We start from the raw sequence: 25,690 nt of genomic DNA, 5'->3' as shown, positions 1-25,690 counted from the left end.
TTTTTTTGTTATTGTGATTATTTGGGACCTTCAATTTGAATCACCTAATATTTAACCAATAAATCCAACGGTGGAGGATAAAATGTATCACCGTGGATCAGTTTTCCACTGACCCACGGAAGCCAACACCTGTTTCATGTCTTAACTAATGATAAAATTAGATATATCAATTTAAAAATGAGGTTGTCTAAATGACTCATGATAAAGTTTGAGTTAAATAACCCATCATCCAATCACATTGGAGATAAATGAGTTGAAAATAAATTAATAAATAAAATATAGAAATTTCAACTCACTTATCTCCAATGTGATTGGATGATGAGTTATTTAACTCAAACTTTATCATGGGTCATTTAGACAACCCTTTAAAAATGCACTAATATAAGATTTATAATTTAATATGATTATTACAATTATAACTTTACATTAATAATTTTAAAGTTTACTTGACTGAATCTCATTGATGAGTCATGGGAATAAGTTAAAGACGGAGAATCTTAATCTCATCTCAAATTACATGCATGATAATTATGAAATGTTGTGCTGATCTCTCTCATCATAAAAATTTATGAGATTTGAATTGTTTAATTAGTTATCAAGACTTTATTTGTTAGGCAAGAGTTAAGTTAGAGAAGAGAAAAATTGAGGAGAAAGAAATAAAGAAGAGATAGGAACATCTACCCTGATTTAATTTGTTCGGAGAGATGGAGGAGGAGGAGTCACAGTGGTGTATCCGACCACTTTTTACGGTCTCCCAAATTTGGAGACAATAGGGGCTTTCATCGTCTTGTAATTTTGATTTCATTTATGCCGATAGTTTTACAAAGTTAGAAATGTGTCTCTATTGCAAATAAATGTTTTAAATTGGATGAATAAATTAAAATAAAAAGTAATTAATTTTTCTCCTTGTTTTCTATTACTATTATATTAAACAGCCTATAAAATTGAATCTCTTTATTACATTTTTTGATATAAACATCTCTCTTTTTCTCCTAAACCAAATATTAAAGCTTAAGAAAGACAACCCAAATTTCCAGCATAATTTTTACATGAAATTATTCTAATCAGCAGATCAATATTTTTCCCAATTTGTCTAAATTATCGTATTATTTTATCATAATCCTAGTGAACCTATAAAATTATTTTTTAAAAATGAATCAAGATCAACTGTGAAATTCAAATTAAATTTCTAACTTATCTTAATTTTTGTGAATTGAAATAGTATTCATCCACCCTCTAACGGAGATAAGATAATTTTAGAAAAAAACTATCAAGTTCTTTATGTCTATCAAATTCTTCATTCAAACAAAAACAAAAATGAATAGTGCAGCAACAAAAATGACTACCGTCACAAATATTTTTGAATTTTCCCCCTAAAATGAGAGAACAGTGATGGACTAATAGTGTGGAAACATGCACTCCCATTGACCCATCCGATTTGGAAAGTTTTGGAAAGAGGGACCAAAAGAAAGCTTCCAAAGGTGGTGGACCGCTAACTATCCCTCTCAACTCTCGGCATGACTCCTTCTCCGTTTGTACGCAAGTCATCTCATGCAAGTCGCAACAAACACGTCCGGTGTTTAATCACTTTCACAATTTCAACTCGGGTGAAATAAATGTAAAAAGTCTTTTTGAAAATGCAGCTATTATGTATCGAACCTTTGAATTGAAAGTTTAAACAGTCATTTTCTACAAGATCAGCACTAGCCTTAGGTCTTTGTGTTTTTGTTGGCTGCGCCTACGGTGGGATTTTTTTCAATCTGGACCACCATGGTCCAGTTTCAGTTATGCATTTGAATTACAAAAATATCCCTTTCCTCAATTTTTTCCATCTTTCTCCTTCTCCTTCCATCATCAGCATCTCCTTCCATCATCACCATGGTACACCACCACCACCACCTGCTCCGGCCGCCGTCACCTTCCTGCCCCATCTCTCACTGATTTCTTTCTCCCTTCTCTGATGTGTGCCTCTGAATCTTCCTTCTCACCCTCTCTTTGGTGCTTCCACAAGTTAGGTTAATGGCATGATCAAGTTTGGGTCAGGGGTCCACTTCCGCTTCCGCAAAACCCACCACCACCCGGAGCCTCCACCGAGACTTCCTCGTCGGATCTGTCACCTTCCATTATTGAAGCTTTGTTTTGAAAAAGAAAAAGCTTGAATCTTGGTCATTGTTGTGGAAGGCTGGGAAAAAATTCAGTCATTTTCATTATTTAAGCTGTTATGAACAAAAAATATTGAATTGTGTTCATTGTTGATGGAAGGTTTGGAAAAATGTTCAATTTTTTTAATGATTGATGCTTTATTTTGAATAAAAAAGCTTGAATCTTGTTCATTGTTGGCAGGGGCGTAGCCAGAATTTTCACGCCGGGGGACTATAGATCAAACAAATGATTTATATATGCATGTTTCATGTTTGGTAATACTTAAAAAAAATTATAGTGGAAAAAATAATATAAAATTGCTTTTGTCGACTATCATTTTGCCTTAGCGTGATTTTTATTGTATATCCAAACATTCACAATTATTAAAAATATTTTTTTCCCTCATGAACATAACAATATGTTTGGATACGAATCACATTTTTCATTAAGTATGTTAAGGGAGAAAAATTCACCTTAATTTTTTTCTTATCTTTTTTAAAAAAATCAGGTAAACGTAATAAAGTATGTTATGAGTGTGAAAACGTAATTAATGAAAATGTAGAAATGTGATAGTTTTTCTATTTCAATTTTGTGTTGAAACACAAGAATTACAAAACTTTTCACATACAAATCTAATATTTTACACATTTTATCAAATTTCATTATATCAAATATAATTTTTTCAATTGATATTTTTATAAATAAAAGAAATATATAATTAGTTTGAGTATAAAAGATACCAACAAAAAACTGTGTTTGTTATCTAAAAAAATAAGAGAAAATAACACATAATAATTAATATAAAATATTTATCATAATGATCAATGATGTTATTTCAAAAAAAATGATGTTAATAATTAAATGTATAAATAACTTAAAACATAAATTAAAGTACAAGAGTCGCACCTAGTTTAGTGGTAATTTATTCTCACAGTGTTTTTTTGGGAATGGGTTCGACTCCCATTCAAAACAGTTGTTAATTTTCTTTTTTTCGTTTAAAAAAACATAAAACAGGGGAAGCAAGATTCGAACACGAGAACCATAGACTAAAGGCAATAATGCTTGCCACTGGACCACCATGTGATTTATGATTCATACTGACTTTTATTTTATATTATCGTTTACGGGGGTGCTAGAAAAAAAATTTACATAGCATCGCTAAGAAAAATTAAAATTCACGGGGGTGCGGAGCACCGGTAAGCCACCCCGGTGACTCCGCCCCTGATTGTTGGTGGAATTTGGTTGCTGCATGTTAAAGAGGTGACGAAAAAGGGAACAATTGGGAACAAGCTTTTACCTTTACCTGATTGGTTCGTGTTTTTGCATTTGGTTAATGGTTTTCTATTCAATTTGCTTTCTGGTTATGCTGGAAAAATTGAGACATTCAGCTGATTGATGATTTAGTTAGATTATGTTGCTGAAGATGGTGTTGGTGGTGGCCACTTTTGACGTTGCTGAAGATGGGGTTTGTTGGGTAGAAAGTGGCAGGGGTGTTTTGGTAAATTGATATATATTTAACAAATGAAATATGTTAACAACAATTAATCTCAGCCATTGATATTTAAAAATATTAAATCTATTGGTGTAGAGTAACCTGGACCACGGTGGACTAGTTTTCAACTTGACCCACCGTAGGAAAAACCGTTTTTGTTTCAATATTGTACGTGTATTTCAAGTTTGAACTCGATCTAGATGATTTCATATTGGGTGCACACAAGGTATCTTATGTGAAGATAAGGATCGATTATTGGACGGGATGAAAGGTGGAGAAATTAAGATGTAGTAAAAAGCGACTATTTTATTTCTAATTGAATGCTTGGATAGGTATCACCAGATTCTTTTGTGTTGTTTCGATGATATTTTAATCTGATTCTAGCCAGTGGTGAATGGACACACTAGCTTCAGTCCAAAAACCATAAAGTTTGCTTGACTTACTCGTAACACTTGGCTAGAAATAGCTGGAAAACATTTATTTTTAAAGTGATGCATGTCTAACACATGTTTCATATGTACATTACCAGCACTATTATTGCGAGTCATTTGTACTTATTCATCTTAAGCTTTTTCAACTTAATTTAAGAAATAGTTATATTGTCTTGCACAGTTGCACATTTATCCTTAAATTGTTTCGATTGAGAGAAAAAATGAAGAATGATTGGAAAGTGAGAAAAAATAAAAATAAGTACAAGATATAATGTCAATTTTACACTTATATACATTTAATTATATATATAAACTTTTGAGTAAAGTACACTCACCCCCTCAAGTTTTGTTAGAATAACACTCCACCCCATTCTTATATAAAATCTACACCCCACCCCATTTTATATAGAGACAAATTTAGTGACGAAAAATATTCTTCATTAATAATTAGTTATTATTTAAATTGTTAATCAATAATTTCAAAAAATATTTTCAATATAATCCAATAAATATAAAAATGAAAACATCACAGTCCTCCTCATTCTCTCAATCGCGTTCTTCCTCCGTAAATTCACAATGCAAATTCTGCAATAACACACATGACTAGTTGACAAACCATATCTCGAACATAGTGAAACATTGTGTTTTCATATTTGGTAATAATTCAATTTTAATCAAAATAATCTATTTATACCTTCAATTTTTAAAATTGGATTGTAGACCCAAAAAGCAACACAAATGGGTGAAGAAAATAGAGAAACAAAATTAAGAAATATGAAGTGGATCGGAAGTTATTAGAACCCAACGATGTGGTGGAGCACCGTTTTTAACAAAATCCAACATCTTAAACCAACAAAGCGTTCACTCACAACTTAAAGGGGCGAAGTTCACAACAAGTAGTTGAACAAGTGACTTTGGGATGTGCGATTCACGTTCTGGGGTTCAGGTCGCAACAAAACTTTGAGGCATGGTGGTGCCATGGGGTTTCACATTCTGGGATGGTTGTCGTCGTGCTAAAGGGAGTAAAGGTTTGGTGGTGACCGTTTGTGGTGAGAAATATGATTTGGAGATAGATGAGACGTGGACTTAACAGACAGAGTGAGTGATTTTTTTAAATTTAATTCAGTAAAATTATTTTCATAAATTGATGTATGACAGTGTATATGCATTTAATTTATTTAAATTTTAATTAATTAGTAATTAATTTTTATTAGTGACGAATTTGTTTTCGTCACTAAATTTTGCCTTTATAAAAAATGGGGTGGAGTGTCATATTTGCAAACCTTGAGGGGGTGAGTGTATTTTACTCTAAACTTTTAAAACATTAAGAGTAAAATACACTCACCCCCCTCAAGATTTGCAAGAATGACACTCCACCCCATTCTTTTTAAAAATCTACACTCCACCCCATTTTTTATAAAGGCAAATTTTAGTGACGAAAACAAATTCCTCACTACTAAAAACTAATTACTAATTAGTAAAAATTTAAATAAATTTAATGCATATACACTATCATACATTAATTTATGAAAATAATTTTACTGAATTAAATTTAAAAAAACCATTCACTCTGTCTGTTAAGTCCACGTCCCATCTATCTCCAAATCATATTTCTCACCACAAACGGCCACCACCAAGCCTTTACTCCCTTTAACACGGCTCCACTGTCCCACAATGTGAAACCCCATGGCACCTCCATGCCTCAAAGTTTTGTTGCAACCTGAACCCCAGAACGTGAATCGCACATCCCTAAAGCCACTTGTTCAACTACTTCTTGTGAATTTCACCCCTTGAAGTTGTGAGCGAACGCTCTGTTGGTCTTAGATATTGTTGGATTTTGTTAAAAACGATGCTCCACCGCCTCGTTGGGCTCTAATAACCTCAGATCCACTTCATATTTTCATAATTTTGTTTCTCTATTTTCTTCACCCATTTGTGTTGCTTTTTTGGCCTACAACCCAATTTTAAAAATTGGAGGTATAAAGAGATTATTTTGATTAAAATTGAATTATTACCAAATATGAAAACACAAGCATGTTTCACTATGTTCGAGATATGGTTTGTAAATCGGGCAGGTGTGCTATTGCATAATTTGCATTATGAATTTACGGAGGAAAAACGCGATTGAGAGAATGAGGAAGATCGTGATGTTTTCATTTTTAAATTTATTGGATTATATTGATTTTTTTTTTGAAATTATTGATTAACAATTTAAATAATAACTAATTATTAATGAAAAATATTTTTCGTCACTAAATTTGCCTCTATATAAAATGGGGTGGGATGTAGATTTTAGATATGAATGGGATGGAGTGTAATTCTAACAAACCTTAAGGGGGGTGAGTGTACTTTACTCAAACATTAATGTTGAAGTTTTATTTCTTTATTTCGCTTTATGGTATTTCAATAATGGATGTGCACAATCACTTTTTACACTGACAGTCAATCACAGTATGACACGTAGAGAAATCGGTTACATTTGCTTTAAATTTTAATTAAAATAAAAATATATTTTTTGATTTGGCGGAATTCAATTGGTCGTTAGTGTAAACAAATTTTACACTGTCAGTGTATACTCTTTTAATTCATAATAAAAATATATAAATATTTATAGATGTTTTTAATATAAATTAAAGGACTATGCACCGTCAGTGTATATAAATTTTACACAAACATCTAATTGAAATCGGTCACGAAAACAATTATTTTTCTTACATGACATAATGTGATTGGTTATCAGTGTAAAACTGTTTTACATGATATATTCATTAAACTCTTTTAATATACCAGTTTGAAAAGTTGGTATAGTGTGTAAAATAGGAAAAAGAAGGTATTTGTCACATTATGTCAATTTTCATGGCATTTCTGGTGTGAACAAATTTGTGGGTCCCATAGATACTGTTTTCCATTCAATTCCACAAAAAGATTCTGTTTTCACACCATTTTCCTTTCACACTTTTCCTTTCCCGTCATTTTAACCCAAAAGAAAGCATCATGGTGTGTCTCTGAGTTTTTAGGGGAGGGGAGAAGGCTTTGAGGGGAAGGAAAGGGGTTGTAAGGAATGAGGAATACAACTAACTAAGACAGAATTTTGGAAGAGTGTTGGAGAGTTTCTTGAAATTCCCCCAAAGCCTTCCCTTTTTAAAATCTCATAAAAAATGGAGGAGTTCACATAAGTCTCCCCCTTACATTTCCTCCCTCCAAAACTCAATTAAAAACACTTTTAATAAATGTATTGGGAACATTGAAGATAATTAACTAGTGATTTAAAATTTTAGAATTACAAACTTTAATAATTGCAAGGAGTATGCATAGAAAATCATAATAAATATTTAGCTTAATTGCATTTGTGGTCTCTCATCAATTATGATTGGGCGATTTCGTCTCTAAAATTCAAAACGAAAGATCCTAAGAGTTTTTTATTTGTGAAAATATTATAGTTTAGAGTGATTTAAAGTTGTCATTTATTTCAATATATTGAAAAAAAAAATTGTTGAAGGAAAAAAATATTATATTATTGTGGATTTAGATCTAGCGTGCTTGCCATAAGACTAGTTGGTTGTGACAACCTTATTTGTAAGACCAAATAATTTAGAAACTCATGCTTTTATGTTGTTGATGGAATGTATGTAGTAGATTATCTGAATTTTGGCATTAAAAAATCTTACATATTTTTGGGAAAATGTATTAGTTGAAGTATTCTGGGAATTTAAATGGGCCTGTGCAAACAAGTGCTATAGTGCCCAAATTGGCACAAGCTTATGCAGGCCACACTCTCTTGGGCCTGGAAAACTCTTTCTTGGACTCAGCATTGACAGAAAAAATAGATCAATGTATTGATCCACCAAAATATATAAAAGCAAAACAAAAAATCCTATTTCAACAACAAAAATATCAATCATCTTCCAGTTCCTTTGCGATTCTTCATTTTCCTTCCTCGTATGAACACAGACACACAGGTGCGTATGATCACACAGTTCTTTTCCTTAATAATGTTTGATTCTTCCCAGAAAATTAAGTGTGTGATTATCAATTTCAATTCCACCATGCTAATGATACCATTGAATTACCCTTTTGGTTTAGGTTTTATATAATTCTAATTTCCACTTTCCTTTTTTTCCAATCCCAATTGAATTGAATTATCCATTGAATTACCCTTTTGGTTTAGATCTGACTTGTTTATATATAGATTTTTTGTTTCTCCTTTTGGCAAGAAATATGACCGACAGAGCAATAATCACACATGATTTTGTTATCAGACAATAATGTTCCAATCTTGTGTAGGATTTTTTTGAAACTTTTGATGTTGTTGTTGGAATACAAGTGTTTGTATGAGTGTGAGATTGTGAATTGAAATTGAGGATTTTATGTTGATGTTTTGGGCAGAGGAGAATAGAGATTCTGAATGGATAACATACCTGAGCATCTAGTATGGGAGATATTGAGTCGGATAAAGAAAACCAGTGACAGAAATTCGGTTTCCTTAGTTTGTAAACGACTTTACAATTTGGATAATGGACAGAGGAATTCTCTTAAGGTTGGATGTGGGATGGATCCTGCAGATGAAGCTTTGACCTGTTTATGCACTAGGTTTCTCAACTTGTCGAAAGTCGAGATCACATACTCTGGTTGGATGTCAAAGCTAGGGAGACAATTGGATGACAAGGGTCTTCTCATTCTTGCGAATCACTGCCCTGTGCTCTCTGATCTTTCCTTGAGCTACTGCACTTTTATCACCGATGTCGGTCTCCGGCACTTGGCGTCTTCTTCCAAATTGTCGTCTTTGAGGTTGAATTTCTCACCGAGAATCACTGGTTGTGGCATATTGTCTCTTGTTGTTGGTTGCAAAAACCTCACCAGGCTTCACCTTATCAGATGCCTCAATGTGAGCAGTGTGGAGTGGCTTGAGTACCTTGGGCGGCTTGGGACGCTTGAGGATCTCTCGATTAAGAACTGCAGAGCTATCGGTGAAGGTGACTTGATTAAGCTAGGCCCTGGTTGGCAAAAGCTCAAAAGGTTGCAATTTGAAGTCGATGCTAATTACCGGTACATGAAAGTTTATGATCGGTTATCTGTAGATAGGTGGCAAAAGCAGCCTGTCCCGTGTGAAAATGTGCTCGAGCTAAGCCTGGTGAATTGCATCATCAGTCCTGGGAGAGGGCTTGCTTGTGTAATGGGGAAGTGCAAGAACCTGGAAAAAATCCACCTAGACATGTGTGTTGGGGTTAGGGACTTTGACATTATTTGTTTGTCGAAAAGATCAAGTGGCCTTCGATCAGTTTCATTTAGAGTTCCATCTGATTTTTCACTTCCTTCCTTAATGAATAATCCATTGAGGTTAACAGATGAGAGTCTGAAAGCCTTAGCTCAAAACTGCTCGAAGCTTGAATCAGTGAGGATATCTTTCTCTGATGGGGAGTTCCCCTCATCATCCTCATTCACATTAAGTGGAATACTTTGTTTGATTCAGAAGTGTCCAGTTCGTGAGCTCTCTCTTGATCATGTTTATTCCTTCAATGATGTTGGAATGGAAGCTCTTTGCGCGGCAGAATATCTTGAATCTCTTGAACTTGTGAGGTGCCAAGAGATTAGTGATGAGGGGCTGCAGCTTGTGAGCCAGTTTCATCGGCTATGTAGTTTAAGGTTAAGCAAGTGTTTGGGGATATCAGATGATGGATTAAAGCCACTTGTTGGATCATTCAAGTTAGATTTCTTGGCCGTTGAAGATTGTCCTCAGATTTCTGAAAGAGGTGTCCAAGGAGCTGCAAAGTCTGTATCTTTCAGGCAAGATTTATCGTGGATGTACTAAACTACTAGGTTTGATGAACAAGGTGAAGTCCAGGGGTTTTGTTACAAGCTTACATGGATTCTTGATTATCCACAATGCTTCTCTATTTCTTTATGTTGTATATCATACACACATAAGCTTTTTTTGTTGTATTTGTTTTGTAAATCTTGTTATAAATTAAATAAATCTATAGCAACATGTGATGTGAATTACATTATCTAGTCAAATGCTTCATTACATATGTGAAATTGGAATTTCTTGCGTTATCATATTTATAAATTATAATGTTGATTTTCGCCATTTCAATTCTGTGAGATGTAATGGGTGTTTGGTTGAAATTACGTCTAGCTAAACGTTAAATCACAAGCTACAATGTATTGCTTTGAATGTCATCCTGATTCACTGTTGGTAGGAATTGAGACTTAGAGACTTAAGCTTTGTTTGGTTTTCTACGTATGGTAGTTAGTTGTATTAGCATGAATGAGTTAGCATGCTTTGTCCTTAAATGTTGAATCTAATTGTATTGTTGAATCATTCCTTAGGGTTTTAGTCGTGGCTAATGTAAGTGTCATTGGACAACCATTTGGTAATAACCGAAGCACCCTTGACCCAAAAAAAAACGATAGTATATATAATGGAAACATTCAATAATGAATGTCTAAGTGTGTGTTTGGTTGTGAGTCTCGAACGTGGATCTGAAGCTGAAAATCGGATCTAAGGCTGTAACGTGGATCATTGATGTAAAATTGATGTTTGGCTGCTCGCGTCTGAGAACCGGATCAAGGAGGAAACGTGGATCTGGCTGAAGCATCCTATACCAGCTTCTTCATCCATCAAACGTGAATCTCTGAAACCATGTCAATACCAAATCTTAAACTTTTGAAACCTTTCCCTTTGTGCCCCTTTTCCCTTCATCCACTGTCATGGTTAGATTTTTCCACTGCCAATCGATCCTCTGAAGAAGGGCTTGCAATTCCATGCCAATCGAAGAAGAACGTGGTTAGATTGTTCTCTCTGTTTTTGGTGGCTGTAATCAAGGGAAAGGAAAACAAAGTTGCAATGTGGGAATAATAAATTTCTCACCGATGTGGGACTAGTTGTAGTTTAGATGGCGTTATTCATTATGTTGAACTGATTGATTGATTTATTTAATTTTTTTCATTTGTAATGAGTTGTATGTAAATTTCTGTTTCATATCAGCACCTCTACCAACAATGATGGGGCTGGCTTTAATTTGTACAGGAGACATTTTATAGAAGGCATAATTTTACACTCGCAAATGAGTATTGCATCATTTAAGTGAAGGCATACTACAATTTCTTTAGATGAAACTTCATTGGAAGTGCCTTTAATCTGTGAACTAAAGACCCCTCATGTTTTCTTATACACAACGGGATATATTAATATCCTATCTTCTAATAAAAACCATCCTAATTCATAATGATAAATGGAAAGTACATTGCTCGCAGCGTACATATATGAGTTTTAACAATGCTTTGTTTTCATACCCCTTTTAGTCATTACACACTCAAAAGCAATTCTAATCAAAGATATCCAAACAAAATTTTCTTACTAAAATCACGTTCTTGTAACTGTATCCAAACATAAATCACGTCACTCAAACTCACGTTTACCGGATCCAATTCTGCCAGATCCACTTCTGACCAAATCCAATTCTGCTAACGCTCATCCAAACACATACTAAGTACTTGGTGGAAAAATAGGTTGGCCATTATTATTTTAACATCACAATGGTTTTCAATGTGTATCCAAACAATATAGAAAGGGAGTAAGGTCACTTGTAGATCATAGTTATAACTGTGAAGTGGTAGAGATTAAACTGGAGTTCTCAATTCTCCAAAGTCTCAACCCCATTCCCATATCTGTCTCGGAAACCTAAATATTGCTATTTTCATGAAAGAAAAAACATGGATACGGACGATTGACGAATAATCAATAGCACACTAGAAGTTGACCAAGAAAGAAGACACAAAAAGGTTGCATTATTTAGACAAACATTCGCAATTCCCACACTACCATGGAACTTTCCAAGAAGAGCTAGAAACTTGCACTAGTTCGCACAGCACTAAAGTAGGAAAATACTATAAAATATCATTATAGCATACTTTCCAGTTTCCTGGTCTATTAGTAATTTACTACTTACTAGTACTATATTCTTGGCATTTTGTCACCCACTTTCTTTCATCCTCTGTTTTTCTAAGCCCTTAAATAGATAAGTCTAAGTACACTTCAATCCGAGCAAACAAGACAAATCTCTTGGTCCGAAGAGTGAGTGCTGTGCAAAACCCAAGAACTTCGCGTGCTCCCCTTCCTCTCTTTGCAAAACTCATCTTCTCTTTCTTGCAAACCCCCTTCCATGTTTTTTTATTTATCGTGTTGATCTCCTTTTTGCGCATAAAAGCACGAATTGTGTGGTTAAGTATCTGACTAAGAATGTTTTCTTTTGATAATTCAGTTTGAGTGGAAGAGATTCTCTCAGCTTATTGCGTTTTATTCGTTTTAATGTCTTGACTTCTTAGCCCGCTTTGATTTAATTTAATGCATATTTTCTTGGAAAAAAATCAACAAAATAAGATATCTTGTTTTAAGAACTTCATGATATGAGTTCGAGATAATGTGAGCTGAATTTGACAACCATAGAGTTTTACCTTTTCTACAAACATCTTTCAAAGGTTTCTCGAAATGAGAAGAAATGTTAAAAATCATGGACATTCGTATGGAGCAAAAAGAAAAAGAAAATAATAAATGATAAATGTAATATATATGATGTAAATTTTTTTAATCAGCCAATTTTATTATTTTGGGGTATAGGGATTGATCTCTACACATTTGCATTACATGCCCGTAAGTGTTTATTATATGATGAGATACAAAGAACAATGAAGTATGTCTATGATGTTTATCATGTTTAACTTTGAGTTGAACACAATCGAAACCATCAAATATCATGAGGTGCTATGTGTCTCATAATCCTAAGAGTTTTGATCCGTTCATATCACACCTCTCACCTCATTTCCACATTTACTTTCTCTATGGCTATTTTTGGCATGTTTAGCTGATAAGCTAGCTGAAAACTGAAAAGCTAGCTTAAAGCTTATAAGCTAGCTGATAGCTGAAAGCTGATAAGCTAGCTGAAAGTTGATAGCTGAAAGCTGATAAGCTAGCTGAAAGTTGATAGCTGAAAGCTGAAAAGCTACATGATTAAAACAAAAGTGTTTGAAAAAACTAGCTGTTAAACAAGCTGAAATTGTAAAATGACATAAAAGGACATACTTGTATAATTATTTTTATATTTAACATTACTTTATTTTCACATTAATATCTATATGATATTAATATTAAAATTAATATCACTTTAAATATTTTTATTAACTCAAGTTATTTATCATCTTAATATAATATTTTTAATACTTGTGGTGCGCAGCGGTGTGGCGGGAACTGCATACGTAAGTGTGATGAAAAATAAGTTTAGTGTTTTTATAAATATATAAGGGTAATGGTAGAATTTTAATAAATTAATAGGGATAAAAATGAGAATAAATTTAATAAGCTATAAGCTACCAGAGATAGCTTATAGCTTAAAGCTTTAAGCTACTGAAATAAGCTCCTTCACCAAACACTTTTGAAGAGCTTTTAAGCTAGTAAAATAAATTTTAAGCTAGTCAAATAAGCTATAAGCTAGCTGAAATGACATGCCAAACATAGCCAATACATACTCTTTCATGAACCATTTATTTTAAAAGTATAAGGTGTTGGGACACATAAATAATTTTATAGTGCTTATAGTATATGTGTTAGTAATACTAATACTAATTTGCATTCGCTAACTTCATAACTACGCCACGAGATAGATACCGTCATTTACAACGGAAGCTGACAAAAGTAGTTCTTAGGTATCTTCATATGTTCTCTAAAATAAGATGCATTACAACATCAATCAGTGAAACTAGGAAGTGGATAAACCTATAGAAATAGAATAGATAGTGGCGGTGTTTGGTTCATGGATGAAATCGCGTTTGAAAAAGGACAAACACTCACACCTTTGCTATTTCCGGGTGAGGAAAGGCACTCTCACCAATATTTGGCTTCGGGCATGCAATTGTGGGGTTGGTTAATTATATGATTGACTTGTCATCTCAAACTCTCCATTTGTCACCCTTCATTCACACAAGAGATACAGAAAAAGTAGTAACAATTTAATGAAAAATTGGATGAATTCGGCTTTTGTAACCATCACGAGTTAGAACATTAGAACATGTTTCTGAGATCATAAATTGCTTACAAACATATTTAAAATTGTCCACCAACAGAATCCCTACACCACCGGTAGAATTGTACACCTTCATTTGAAAATTTATGTCTTCAACTTTTGTGTCTTGAATCTGTTACAATTTCGGTTTTGGTTAATGGGAGCCCGGGGGATGAGTTCAAGATGGAGAAGGGGTTGAGGCAAGGTGATCCATTGGCTCCGTTTTTGTTCTTAGTAGTGGCAGAGGGTCTTCATGGCTTGTGTCAGCAAGCTGTTAGCAAGGGCATGTTTTCCGGGTTCAAGTTTGACAGGGCAGGGGAGTTGGAAATATCTATGTTACAGTTTGCAGATGACACTATTTTCATTGGAGAGGCTACTGTGCGGAATATAACTGTGATTAAGTGTGTTTTACGGTGCTTTGAGCTGGCTTCTGGTCTCAAGGTTAATTTTCACAAAAGAAAATTGGCGGGTGTGGCAGTGGATATGAGGCTTTTATCTAGATTTGCTTCTATTTTAAATTGTAAGTGTAACACCCTCTAATCCCCTTGTTTATTTTAAACTTACATCAGAGTGATTATACGCATATTCAAAGAGAGCATTACAAAAATATTTCAGGACTACATATCTCCTCAATAACATATGTCACATTCTCAAACATTAGATCAAAATATTTCATAAAATAATCATACTTCATCTTTTATGCATTGCACAACGGAAATAAATAGAATCATAAAAAAATCATCTTCCAGACATACTTCAATAAAAAAAATTCAGTAAAAGAAGTATAGGCATTATGGTCATCCAAAAACGTCAACTCCATGTAACTCAAGTTTACAAAAGAAAGAACCAAAAAGAGTTGTCAATTACTCTCATCAAAATAATTTATTAAACCACGTCCCCCAATGTTACATACAGAGCAATTGACCCTCATACTACTAGATAACTATCTAAATAACAGTATATAGCTCTCTGTCTACTTCTCATGAGATGCTCCACTAGCACCTGTACCTGTACGATGTCGCATAGAACATCATTCCAACAGAAGGGTGAGAACTTCATCATATAATTAAGCATAATAACAGGTAATGAAAGAACAATACATAAGTTTACATTATAAAAACTTTCTCTTCACAATAATACTTTCCTTACTCATTATTTCCAAAGACAGTTCTACTTAGCAACTTTGTTCCACAATAAAATATCTTTAACAAAGTAAACGTCATCCAAACTTTTACTAACAACATCATTCACAGATATTCACCAACAACAACTATCACAGTTCTTATATTTCTTCCATCACATAGGACCACTCAAAAACGTGAGACTCAATATGTGACTCTAATGCACATGCATGTGGTACCAATTGTTAACCTTAGCGGTATCACCGCGTTCACACAGAACAGTTAACCACCAAATAAAGTCTATCAGACTCCCAGAACTACCCCGGTTTAGGGACATTCTCTAGCTCCGCAGTAACTAGCAGACATACCTCTGTCACCGGGTTCTGAAACACTCTCTAGCACCGCAGTAACTAGCAGACATGTCTATTGACTGTATGAAGTGTATTTGTGCAAACATCTCAACTCTATACATGCATTATATAACATATTTCTTCATCACTTTCCATAATGAAAATCTCATCATATTTGCTCAAACAACACTTCAACCTGTTATCAAATAATCACATTTGCAAAACAACAATACAACAATTCTCACTTCATCAACAACCAATTTCAATAATTCATCTTATTGAATTCAAAATATTCATTTTCACCAATTCAAATAAATCACCATAATCCATATATCCAAAATTCAAAAGAGTACCCAAATTAAATAACAGATACAGTAATAATTTTCTGAAAAACAAGTACAGTAATCCGTTTTCTGAAAAACAGCAGACACATCGGTCACTATCATATCATTTATCACATCTATTTCTCTCTCTTCTTTTCTTCATATCTCTCTTCCCTTCACCTTTTACACCTATTCAAAAGATGTGAAGGTAACTTAATTCAATCCATAAGTTCTCACATTTTAATTAACACACCAAATGTGTTCTTAACTTAAAATCAGATACATGCAAGTAAGCACAGATAATGTGAAAATTATATGGAGTATAGAATTGAAGCAAGCAAGTGTTTGGTGAAAGGAATTGAAGCACAATACTCAAATGAGTTATGATTTATACACATCTTTATAGTTTCATCTTTTTTTCACCTTCATTTTCTTTACCTATTTCTCTATTTTGAGTAAAATACACTCACCCCCCTCAAGGTTTGCAAAAATGACACTCCACCCCATTGTTTTTTAAAATCTACACTCCACCCCATTTTTTATAAAGGCAAAATTTAGTGACGAAAACAAATTCGTCACTAATAAAAAATAATTACTAATTAATTAAAATTTAAATAAATTAAATGCATATACACTGTCATACATCAATTTATGAAAATAATTTTACTGAATTAAATTTAAAAAAATCACTCACTCTGTCTGTTAAGTCCACGTCTCATCTATCTCCAAATCATATTTCTCACCACAAACGGTCACCACCAAACCTTTACTCCCTTTAACACGACGACAACCATCCCAGAATGTGAAACCCCATGGCACCACCATGCCTCAAAGTTTTGTTGCGACCTGAACGCCAGAACGTGAATCGCACATCCCAAAGTCACTTGTTCAACTACTTGTTGTGAACTTCACCCCTTTAAGTTGTGAGCGAACGCTTTTGTTGGTTTAAGATGTTGGATTTTGTTAAAAACGGTGCTCCACCACATCGTTGGGTTCTAATAACCTCCGATCCACTTCATATTTCTTAATTTTGTTTCTCTATTTTCTTCACCCATTTGTGTTGCTTTTTGGGTCTACAATCCAATTTTAAAAATTGGAGGTATAAATAGATTATTTTGATTAAAATTGAATTATTACCAAATATGAAAACACAAGCATGTTTCACTATGTTCGAGATATGGTTTGTCAACCAGTCATGTGTGTTATTGCAGAATTTGCATTGTGAATTTACGGAGGAAGAACGCGATTGAGAGAATGAGGAGGACTGTGATGTTTTCATTTTTATATTTATTGGATTATATTGAAAATATTTTTTGAAATTATTGATTAACAATTTAAATAATAACTAATTATTAATGAAGAATATTTTTCGTCAATAAATTTGTCTCTATATAAAATGGGGTGGAGTGTAGATTTTATATAAGAATGGGGTGGAGTGTTATTCTAACAAAACTTGAGGGGGGTGAGTGTACTTTACTCCTCTATTTTTTATCAATTAAATCATATTACATTTTTATTATTTTTTTATAACTCTCTTCATCAACATCTTCACAAACTTCAATGAATAAAAGATTATCCATACTTAAATTATACACATCCTTCTTGGTTGGCAATGTCGACTGTCTAATCCATCAACTATGCATAATAAATTCTTGACCACAATGAAAGACCTCTGACATGATTCATAAAGCAATCAAATCTTACTTCACATCCGAGTATTTTGTGACACAAGATTGTGTAAACAGTGTCATCCTAATTAAACAGTACAAAATCATATTAATATAATTATACCCTCATTTAGTATATACGCATACATGCATGTATAATTAAAGAAACAAAAAAGTTTCATATGACACCTTATGTAAGTGCAATAGAGGTGGAAGTAGGGAGACAAAAGTTTCATTCAAATAATGTTCCATAATATGTCATTGTTTGATTTTTTGCATGCCCTGTCAACAAGAAAAAATGTTAGTTTTTGGATGTTCGTAGAAATTTCTAAGAAATTCATGAACTTTTCAATATTCAATGTATGTATGCACTATGCAAGCATAGAACAGTGAGCTGATCCCTTGTACGTGGAAACAGAAAACTGATCAGAAAAAGATTTGTACTATGAGTATCATATAATGATCGAAGGCAATACCAATGGCAGTAGTCAAAGATAACACTGTTTTAAACCTTGACGAAACCCTCTACGCCCCGCACCTCATCTCATCAACCATCATTACAATTACAATCCTCATCATAACATCACATATAATTACATAACACAGTTGCAGGTTCTCACTTCACCCCTAATGCCCTCACACGACACCTTCCTCACTTGAACTTCAGCTACACCTAAGCCTATTAGGGACCAGCGGCAGGGACGGATGCAAGTGTTGAGGCATGACTCATGAGGGCAAGTCCCCTCACTTGATTTTGCAAAATATCATTACAAAAAAATTTGAGTAGTAAAAGTATGTAGTTTTGTATGGTTCCTTTGGTAAAAAATGTCATCACTTGTGTCTTATATTGCTAAATGCCCTCACTTGTGTCCCACATTGCTATGTGTCCTCACTTAAGTAGTAAAAGTATGTGGTTTTTTATGCTCATTTAGTAAAAAGTGCTCTCACTTGTGTCACCTTTGATAAAAAATGTCCTCACTTATAATAGTATATGTTAATTTTTTTTATTACAAATTTATATTTATATATTGCCCTCACAACATTAAATTTCTAGATCCGTCACTGCACCAGCCCCTCGGCAATTTAGGATTGAGACATCCTAGAATATTGCACCATGCTTTTAGACAACACATGTATTCATAGTATTAAAAGTTTATGAGTAATGTTATTTACACACCTCTCTTTTGAGGTGGAAGAGGTGGAATGATGAGAGAGATAGAAAGAAAATGAAAAGTAAGAGAGAGAAAGTATGAGATGTGATAGATGGTAAGAGGAGAGAGATAAAAACAAAAAGATGTGGAAATGAAGTGTTTTAAAAATGAGGTGTGTATATATCATTACTGAAAGTTTCTCATTATTTAAAGATATGACGTTATCAAAGTAAAGAAACTCTCAATTTTAAACCTACTTTTGGGTTAAGTTATACATAGTTAGGTAGCTCCTACTTGCAACTACCGAAGAGGTAAGCAGTAGCTCAAGGGCTTGCTTTAGGTGTAATATAGTCAAGGTCTTATTCCATTCTCTCGGCAAGAATGAGTCTCGCAAGTCCTGATATAGTATTATAATCTATCATAAATCTGTTTGTTGGTGAGACCTCATGTTTAAGCCACCCTACAGATGTTCAACCATGTAAATTTCATGTTCTAGATCTTCATCCCAAGGCATGATGAGATGTGTTTGAAGTCTCACATTACTTATAGCTAGATATGACATAGCTAGATAGTCTTTATAAAGAGAAGAACAACCTTCAACTCTTGAACTAACTTTTATTTGAGTTAGACCTCTTAATTTCTAATACACTAGTCATAGTGATATTGTGCTTGACAATAATTATCAAACTCGGCCAACCCGGTGGTTCAAAACAGGTCCGATTAATGGTCACAAAATGCATTGAACACTGAAGGGAGTACCTATAAAATAAACTCTGACGCTCAAGTCAATGTGTGAGCAAGGAGAGAATCCATGAGTATTAAAAGTTAGAAGAAATCAAGTAATGTTGAGAATGAATAACATGTTATGTAAATTAACAATATAATCTATATTTATAGGACTAACATGTGTTAATGTCTCTATAAGTGTAAAGGAAGTCCTTAAGTGAAGATTCTACGCCCATGATTGACTTTATGCTTGAAGCGTTTCATTTTCGTAAGGCCGCTAGCACACCTTGCTAGTTGGACCGGGGCGGTCGTTCCTAAACTAGGTCGCACATGTCGCTTTTATGGTGTCTGTTTAAGAACAAACTCTTCTAAATTAGCTGCAATGCTGTAAGATCATTAGGTTTAAAAGTTGATTGAAACTAAGTAAAAAATGAGATACAAGCAAAAAGTAAGAATGAATTTATTATAATATAATATAAAATCATTCATTTAATATTAATACAACAGTTTAAGCTATCGAGATAGGAAATACGTGATGACACGAGCGTTGGTTCTCGTGCTATGCACGAATTACATTTTCTGGCGGTTTTGAACCGCTAGAAAAGTGTTTTTTAATTAAATAAAAAAAATTAACACTTTTTTGGGGGTTCAAAACCGTCAGAAAGTGTAATTTGTGCGTGGCATGAGAACCAACCCTCGTGCCACGTAGCACTGCTCATCGAGATAATTACTCATTATAAAATTATTCATTTAATATTTATACAACAGTTTAACCTATCGAGATAATTAGTCATTTAACATGGTAATTTTTTTTATAGGCGATTTAACATGATAATGGTTTTATATTATAATATTCTAGCAGAATTATTACTCTCTCACCATAACTAATTTCAATTCTTTTTCACTGTTGGCTGTCGTTAGAGTAGATTGAGTGTGAAGAAAACATTAATAAAAACTAGAGCTCCTTGAAACGGGTACGTGTGTTGATTTGATGGCCTTCTAAACGGGGTACGTAAGGACAAGCGTCTGGATACTAGGGATTACAGTCTTGTCCAAATTGCAAATTGACAGCAATATCTGTAGTACTACTTCACATATCTCTGTTACCACTTAGCAGAATCCAATTTAACTTATTTATTTAATAGATTAAACAAAATCATATCATAATCAATTTCATTTCTTTTAAAAAGAATTAGTAAATATGGAGTAAATATCTCAATCTATGGAAAAATATGAGTTAACTCGGAACATGTGGTAAGTTGTATCAGCGAAAGCAAGTTGGATATCATTTTCATTTTTTTTTGAATTGATGAAGTTATCAGCTATATAAATAAACATATAGAATCATGGTCAGAGTTGAAGCATTTGAGTTCCACAGTTCAAGACATCATGGATGGTAAAAAACTCACACAACCCTCCACCTTTCTTCCAAGTATTCCAGAAATCCTTCATCAACCGCCAGAATCTCACTTTGCAGTTTCTGCCACAAACCACCATCACTTCTTGAACAAGTTGTTGTTCTTCTCTCCACCATGTCACGAACAGAGCATTAACGAAACAGGGGATCTCGAAGGAATCGCTGCCATTGTTGGAGAGCATGTTCTCTTCGGAGCCAGAAACGACAACAACAACACAGGAACATGTTCCCTCACACCAAACAAGAAGGAAGATCAGAGAGAAAACAACCATGTTTCAGAGTGTAAGAGATACAGGGGAGTGAGGAAGAGACCCTGGGGGAGGTGGTCGGCGGAGATACGCGACCGGATCGGACGCTGCCGCCACTGGCTCGGCACGTTTGACACAGCGGAGGAAGCGGCGCGTGCGTATGACGCGGCGGCGAGGCGGTTGAGGGGCTCCAAGGCTAGAACCAACTTCGAGATCCCCTCTGTTTTGCCCTCATGTGCTTCTCAAGTGATAACAAAGGTGAATAGTGGCGGTGGTGGTAGCAACAAGAAGCTTAAAGGTAGTGCTAGGAAGTGCTGTGTAGTTACCTCTGTAGCTCAATTGTTCAGTGGTGTTCCTGAAGGTCATGTCAATGGTGGCCAGAAAGGGTTTGGGAATAATGTTGGGCTGGACTTGAAACTTGGTGTAATGTAGCAAGACGCACATTTTCATTTTTATTTTTAAGAGATGTATCTTCCATGGGAGACAATCGTGTTTGAGTCATTAGCATCTACATCTTCGCAGTTTTTTCCGTTCAATAGACTCCAACTTGAGACAACACTTAAGGGAAATCAAACATGTATTACTTGTGATCTCATAGAAAGGTTAGTGCAATATAGAAACCCTGAAATGTTGAGTTTTGGATGAATCTGTGTAATGTTAATGAAAGATATTGTGGAAAAGCCTTTACTTGGATGAATTAATTTGTCTATGAGTATTTGTTGTGCATTTGTTTGTCCTGCACTGTTTCAAGTTAGTGCTGAGTGAATTTGATTGGGAGAAAGTGAGATGATAAGGGTGAGTTTGATATGATCCAGCACGCTTGTTCTGAGATTATTTTCTTTGTCTGTGTTTAATTATGACTGCTGAAAAGGTGCTTTCATTTTTTCAGCTTTGAATGCTAATTTATCTATATCTTAATAAGTGAAAATGAAAATGCTCATACAATTGTGGTTGAATTGCATCCAAAGTAGTACGACTTTCTATTCCTTGCCTTCTATTTGGCAGTTGTAAGTGCAGTTGCAGAAAAAGTGATATCAGTTGCAAAGAGAGATCAAACAGCATATGGGGCCAAACCAGGACAACAGGGAGGAATAAAATTATATACACTAGTGCAAATTCAATAAAAAAATAAGAATAAAGATATGATGAGTGGGGTATTTAAAAAAGAAGAAAATTGACTCATTCATATTTAACTTTTTTCTACCATCTCATTGTCATTCACATATTTTTCTTATATTTCTCTTCTCTCTATACTTTCTTTATTATCTCACCAAATGTAAGTATGTTTGAAGTGTCATCCAGATATTATTCCATAAAGAAAGAGTAAAATTATGATAGAAGAGAAATAAATTATAATCTAGTGCATTTGTTATTTAAGCTAATTTTAGATGAAGAGAATTAGAGTGAGTGAACACCTTAGACTCGAGTTAGGTTTCTAACTTATATATTGTAAAGGAGAGTGAAAGAGGAAAGAGGGAATTATATATGAGACCTACCAACATTTTAGTCTCTCAAACTTGAAGATGATTTATTTATTCACTCTTATTCATGTATAATTATTATATTTATTTATATAATGTAGTAATAATAACTCGGTCGAGAGAAGGAATTTATATTAAAGCTCAATAAACAAACATACTTAAGGGTTTGGAGGATCATGTACGAGTAATGATATGTTTACACCTCATTTTTAAGACACCTCACTTTCACATATTTTTTATTTTTATCTCTCTTCTCTTATCATTTATCACACCTCATACTTTTTCTTTTTTTTCTATCTCTCTTCTCCTTCCATCTCTCTCCACCTCAATGAGAGGTGTGAAGAGAACATTATTGCAAGAACCATAATTACCGGCAATAAATTGCCACTCGTAGTCCCCAAAGAATGATTAAGCTGATCATTGACACACTAATAAACAACATAATAACTTCAAAACAACAAGCAACCCAATAGGCAATAGAATGTACCTAAAAAATAACAAGTGAAAACAAGAGCAAAATATCTTCACTCTAACGCTAATCTAGAACTTAAGCTTGGTGATTTACCCGATGAGCTTGAAACCTCTAGAGTTAAGAGAGAACAATGTTATTTCGCACAAAAATAATCTTCTCTTTTTTCATTCTCTACCAAATCAAACAAAGTTAGAGAAGAAACACTTCATTCATTCTCTTCTCTTTCTCTTATTTTTCTGTTATACTCAATAACCTGCATTACTAAAACTGTAAGAAGTGTGAGACACTCATCTCTTATCTTGATACTCAAACCAGCATCACACCCCATTTGATGTAAGCTTGAAATTCAACAGTTATCCACATTCAAATGAATCTCGCACATGTAGAAATGATCACAAAGAATCGGCCCGAGTATATATTATTTTGTTGAAGCTGATCACAAAACCAATCACGAAACGAGACACCATATGGAATAACTGTGAGCATGAACCTGAAATGAACTTGCACGACACGCGTATATGAGGGGCATTGACGGAAAATGTGATCAAGATGTTATGTACATGTTGCACTGCCCTAAGATTAGATCCTTGTCTCTTAAATTAATGGGTAATGAATTAGTGAAGCCATAACAATAATAAGTATTCAAAAAAAGATTATAAAAAGTCTTGACTTAAGTGAGGGAATAGAAACGATTGAATCGAGATGTTGTGTAAGCAGGGACTGCAATCTTATGCACTGTTGAGTCCAGCCGAAGCATATGGGGGGTCCCTACTGGGATTTCTTGCTGTGCCTTTCACTTCTCTCTGCAATCTTATTCTTGTGAATAAAGTTACTATAGTATCTCTCTCACTTTCCAAGGTTACTTACACCAAGCCAAATGAAGCCCTCTCAAGAATTGAATGCAAATATCAATCATCACGACATCCAGTCAAGTAAAGGAAACAAAGTGGTAAGGGCAGGGTCATTGCTGTATTTTTTTCTATTTTGAAATAAATTTCTAAATTCAAAATTTATAGAGAGGAGAAGAAGAGACACATCGGGGGGGGGGGGGGAACAAATTGTTAGTGTTCCCTCTATAATAGAGATGAACACAATATTCTTATGTTAAATTTTCATCATCACATTCAGGCTTTGGAATTGAGTCATCAACAAAACCTACTGTTCCGGTATGGATCCACTGAGCGGGCTAATCGAAATAGAGAGCGAACACAAAGTAAACAAGATAAGTAAAAATGTGTAAAAATGATAGGGTCCCCCCACCGCTTGAGTGGTGCCTTTATTTATAGCTTGGGTTTTTAATCCGGAAGGATCATGGGTGACCCGGCCCATTAAGTACAGAATATTAGTTAGCCCAATTACATAACAACTACGTTCGCCCATATCAAACCACAAGCCCACAAGACACTGAGGCTTAAAATAAGGCGAGAGTGTCTTTATGAAGCCCACAACTGTTATGTCGATTATCACATAAACAAAACGCAAAGTAAAATGGGCAAACAAACTAAATTTTTGTTATACAAAATAAATAATGACCAAATTAATCTAACTCTTCCCTTGTCTCTTTTGATGCGCTGAACCCAGCTGTCGAGTCCATTCAGCTGTCGTTTCACTTGCACTTATCATATCAAATTTCCAAGATCATTACTTCCCCTGTCATAAATATATCCGCCAAATATTTTGCATATATCTAGGAACTTGGAGCTACGTTTTGGCACTGCTCCACTAACACAATCATTAAGAATGAAATAAATGTAATTGATATCGTAAATCATACACAAAATCCACATATGAAAACTCACACCCTTTCCTAAAGTTGTCATACCGATATGCCCTCTTTGAATCATGGAAATTAAATACACTCCCTCACATGCTCCCTCTTCCGGACCAATATGCCCCTTGAAATTCAAAATCCTCAACAGTCATCTCCTTTCACATTCAAAACTTTTCAGACTGAAACGTCACTTCTGTCCAATCGTCAAACCATGCGCTTTAAATGCGCGTGTGAAACCACGCGACCACTCCTCCTTCAACTCACCCTTTCACCTTCATCCCCCTTTCTATATAAAGTCTCCTATTTTCACTTTACTCTTACCTGTGCTTTCTACCTTCACCATACACCAAAACAAAAATTCTTTTTAACTTCGTTGCTTCCTCAACCTTGGTGCTCTCTCGCTACATCCTAGAACTCCCTAATCCAGAACTTGCTCAAGCCCCATTTTTCCCAGGTAACTCTCTTTCCTCTTTTCTTGTTTGAAATTTCTGTATCTTACTTCTACTTTCAACATTATGCATAAAACCTATTTCTTTACCCAGAAATCTCCAGTTTGAATAACCCAGAATTCACTCCTAAATTCCTTCTCCATCTCATCTCATACTTCTAAAATTTCATTTTCAGGATCAGAAAAATGACTACTAAACGTACTCGTAGAGAAATCTCTACTCCTAGTGCTCCAACTCCTGCAGACTCTCTATGGGTCTCTAGTAAAATCAAGAAACAATTCTCTAAAATTAACACTCCTAAGGCTGTTATAAATTTAATCACTAAGTATAATTTTAGAAAAGACGGACTAGATGCCCACTTAGATATATTACCCTGTGCCCCTGACGAACC

At 34.3% G+C, this 25,690-nt stretch overlaps 2 protein-coding genes across 2 annotated transcripts; both read left to right on the top strand.

The window, feature by feature from the left end:
- Nucleotides 1-7,897: 7,897 nt before the first annotated feature.
- Nucleotides 7,898-10,070, top strand: LOC130748899 (F-box/LRR-repeat protein 14). The gene is made up of 2 exons (XM_057602150.1): nucleotides 7,898-8,024; nucleotides 8,452-10,070. Exon 2 carries the CDS (start codon nucleotides 8,471-8,473, stop codon nucleotides 9,872-9,874), a length of 1,404 nt encoding a protein of 467 aa, XP_057458133.1. The 5' UTR covers nucleotides 7,898-8,024; nucleotides 8,452-8,470; the 3' UTR covers nucleotides 9,875-10,070.
- Nucleotides 10,071-20,791: 10,721 nt separating this feature from the next.
- On the top strand, nucleotides 20,792-21,844 carry LOC130748531 (ethylene-responsive transcription factor ERF084). The gene has a single exon (XM_057601759.1). The coding sequence runs from the start codon at nucleotides 20,851-20,853 to the stop codon at nucleotides 21,556-21,558; it is 708 nt and encodes a 235-aa protein (XP_057457742.1). The 5' UTR covers nucleotides 20,792-20,850; the 3' UTR covers nucleotides 21,559-21,844.
- The last annotated feature ends 3,846 nt before the right edge of the window (nucleotides 21,845-25,690 follow it).

Source organism: Lotus japonicus, chromosome 3 (genome assembly GCF_012489685.1).
Source record: "Lotus japonicus ecotype B-129 chromosome 3, LjGifu_v1.2".
Lineage (NCBI taxonomy): Eukaryota > Viridiplantae > Streptophyta > Magnoliopsida > Fabales > Fabaceae > Lotus > Lotus japonicus.
This window is presented reverse-complemented; position numbering and strand designations above follow the sequence as displayed.

Bases quoted from the DNA above. Each gene is read 5' to 3' on its own strand.
- LOC130748899 (XM_057602150.1), top strand. From the start codon at position 8,471: ATGGATAACATACCTGAGCATCTAGTATGGGAGATATTGAGTCGGATA.
- LOC130748531 (XM_057601759.1), top strand. From the start codon at position 20,851: ATGGATGGTAAAAAACTCACACAACCCTCCACCTTTCTTCCAAGTATT.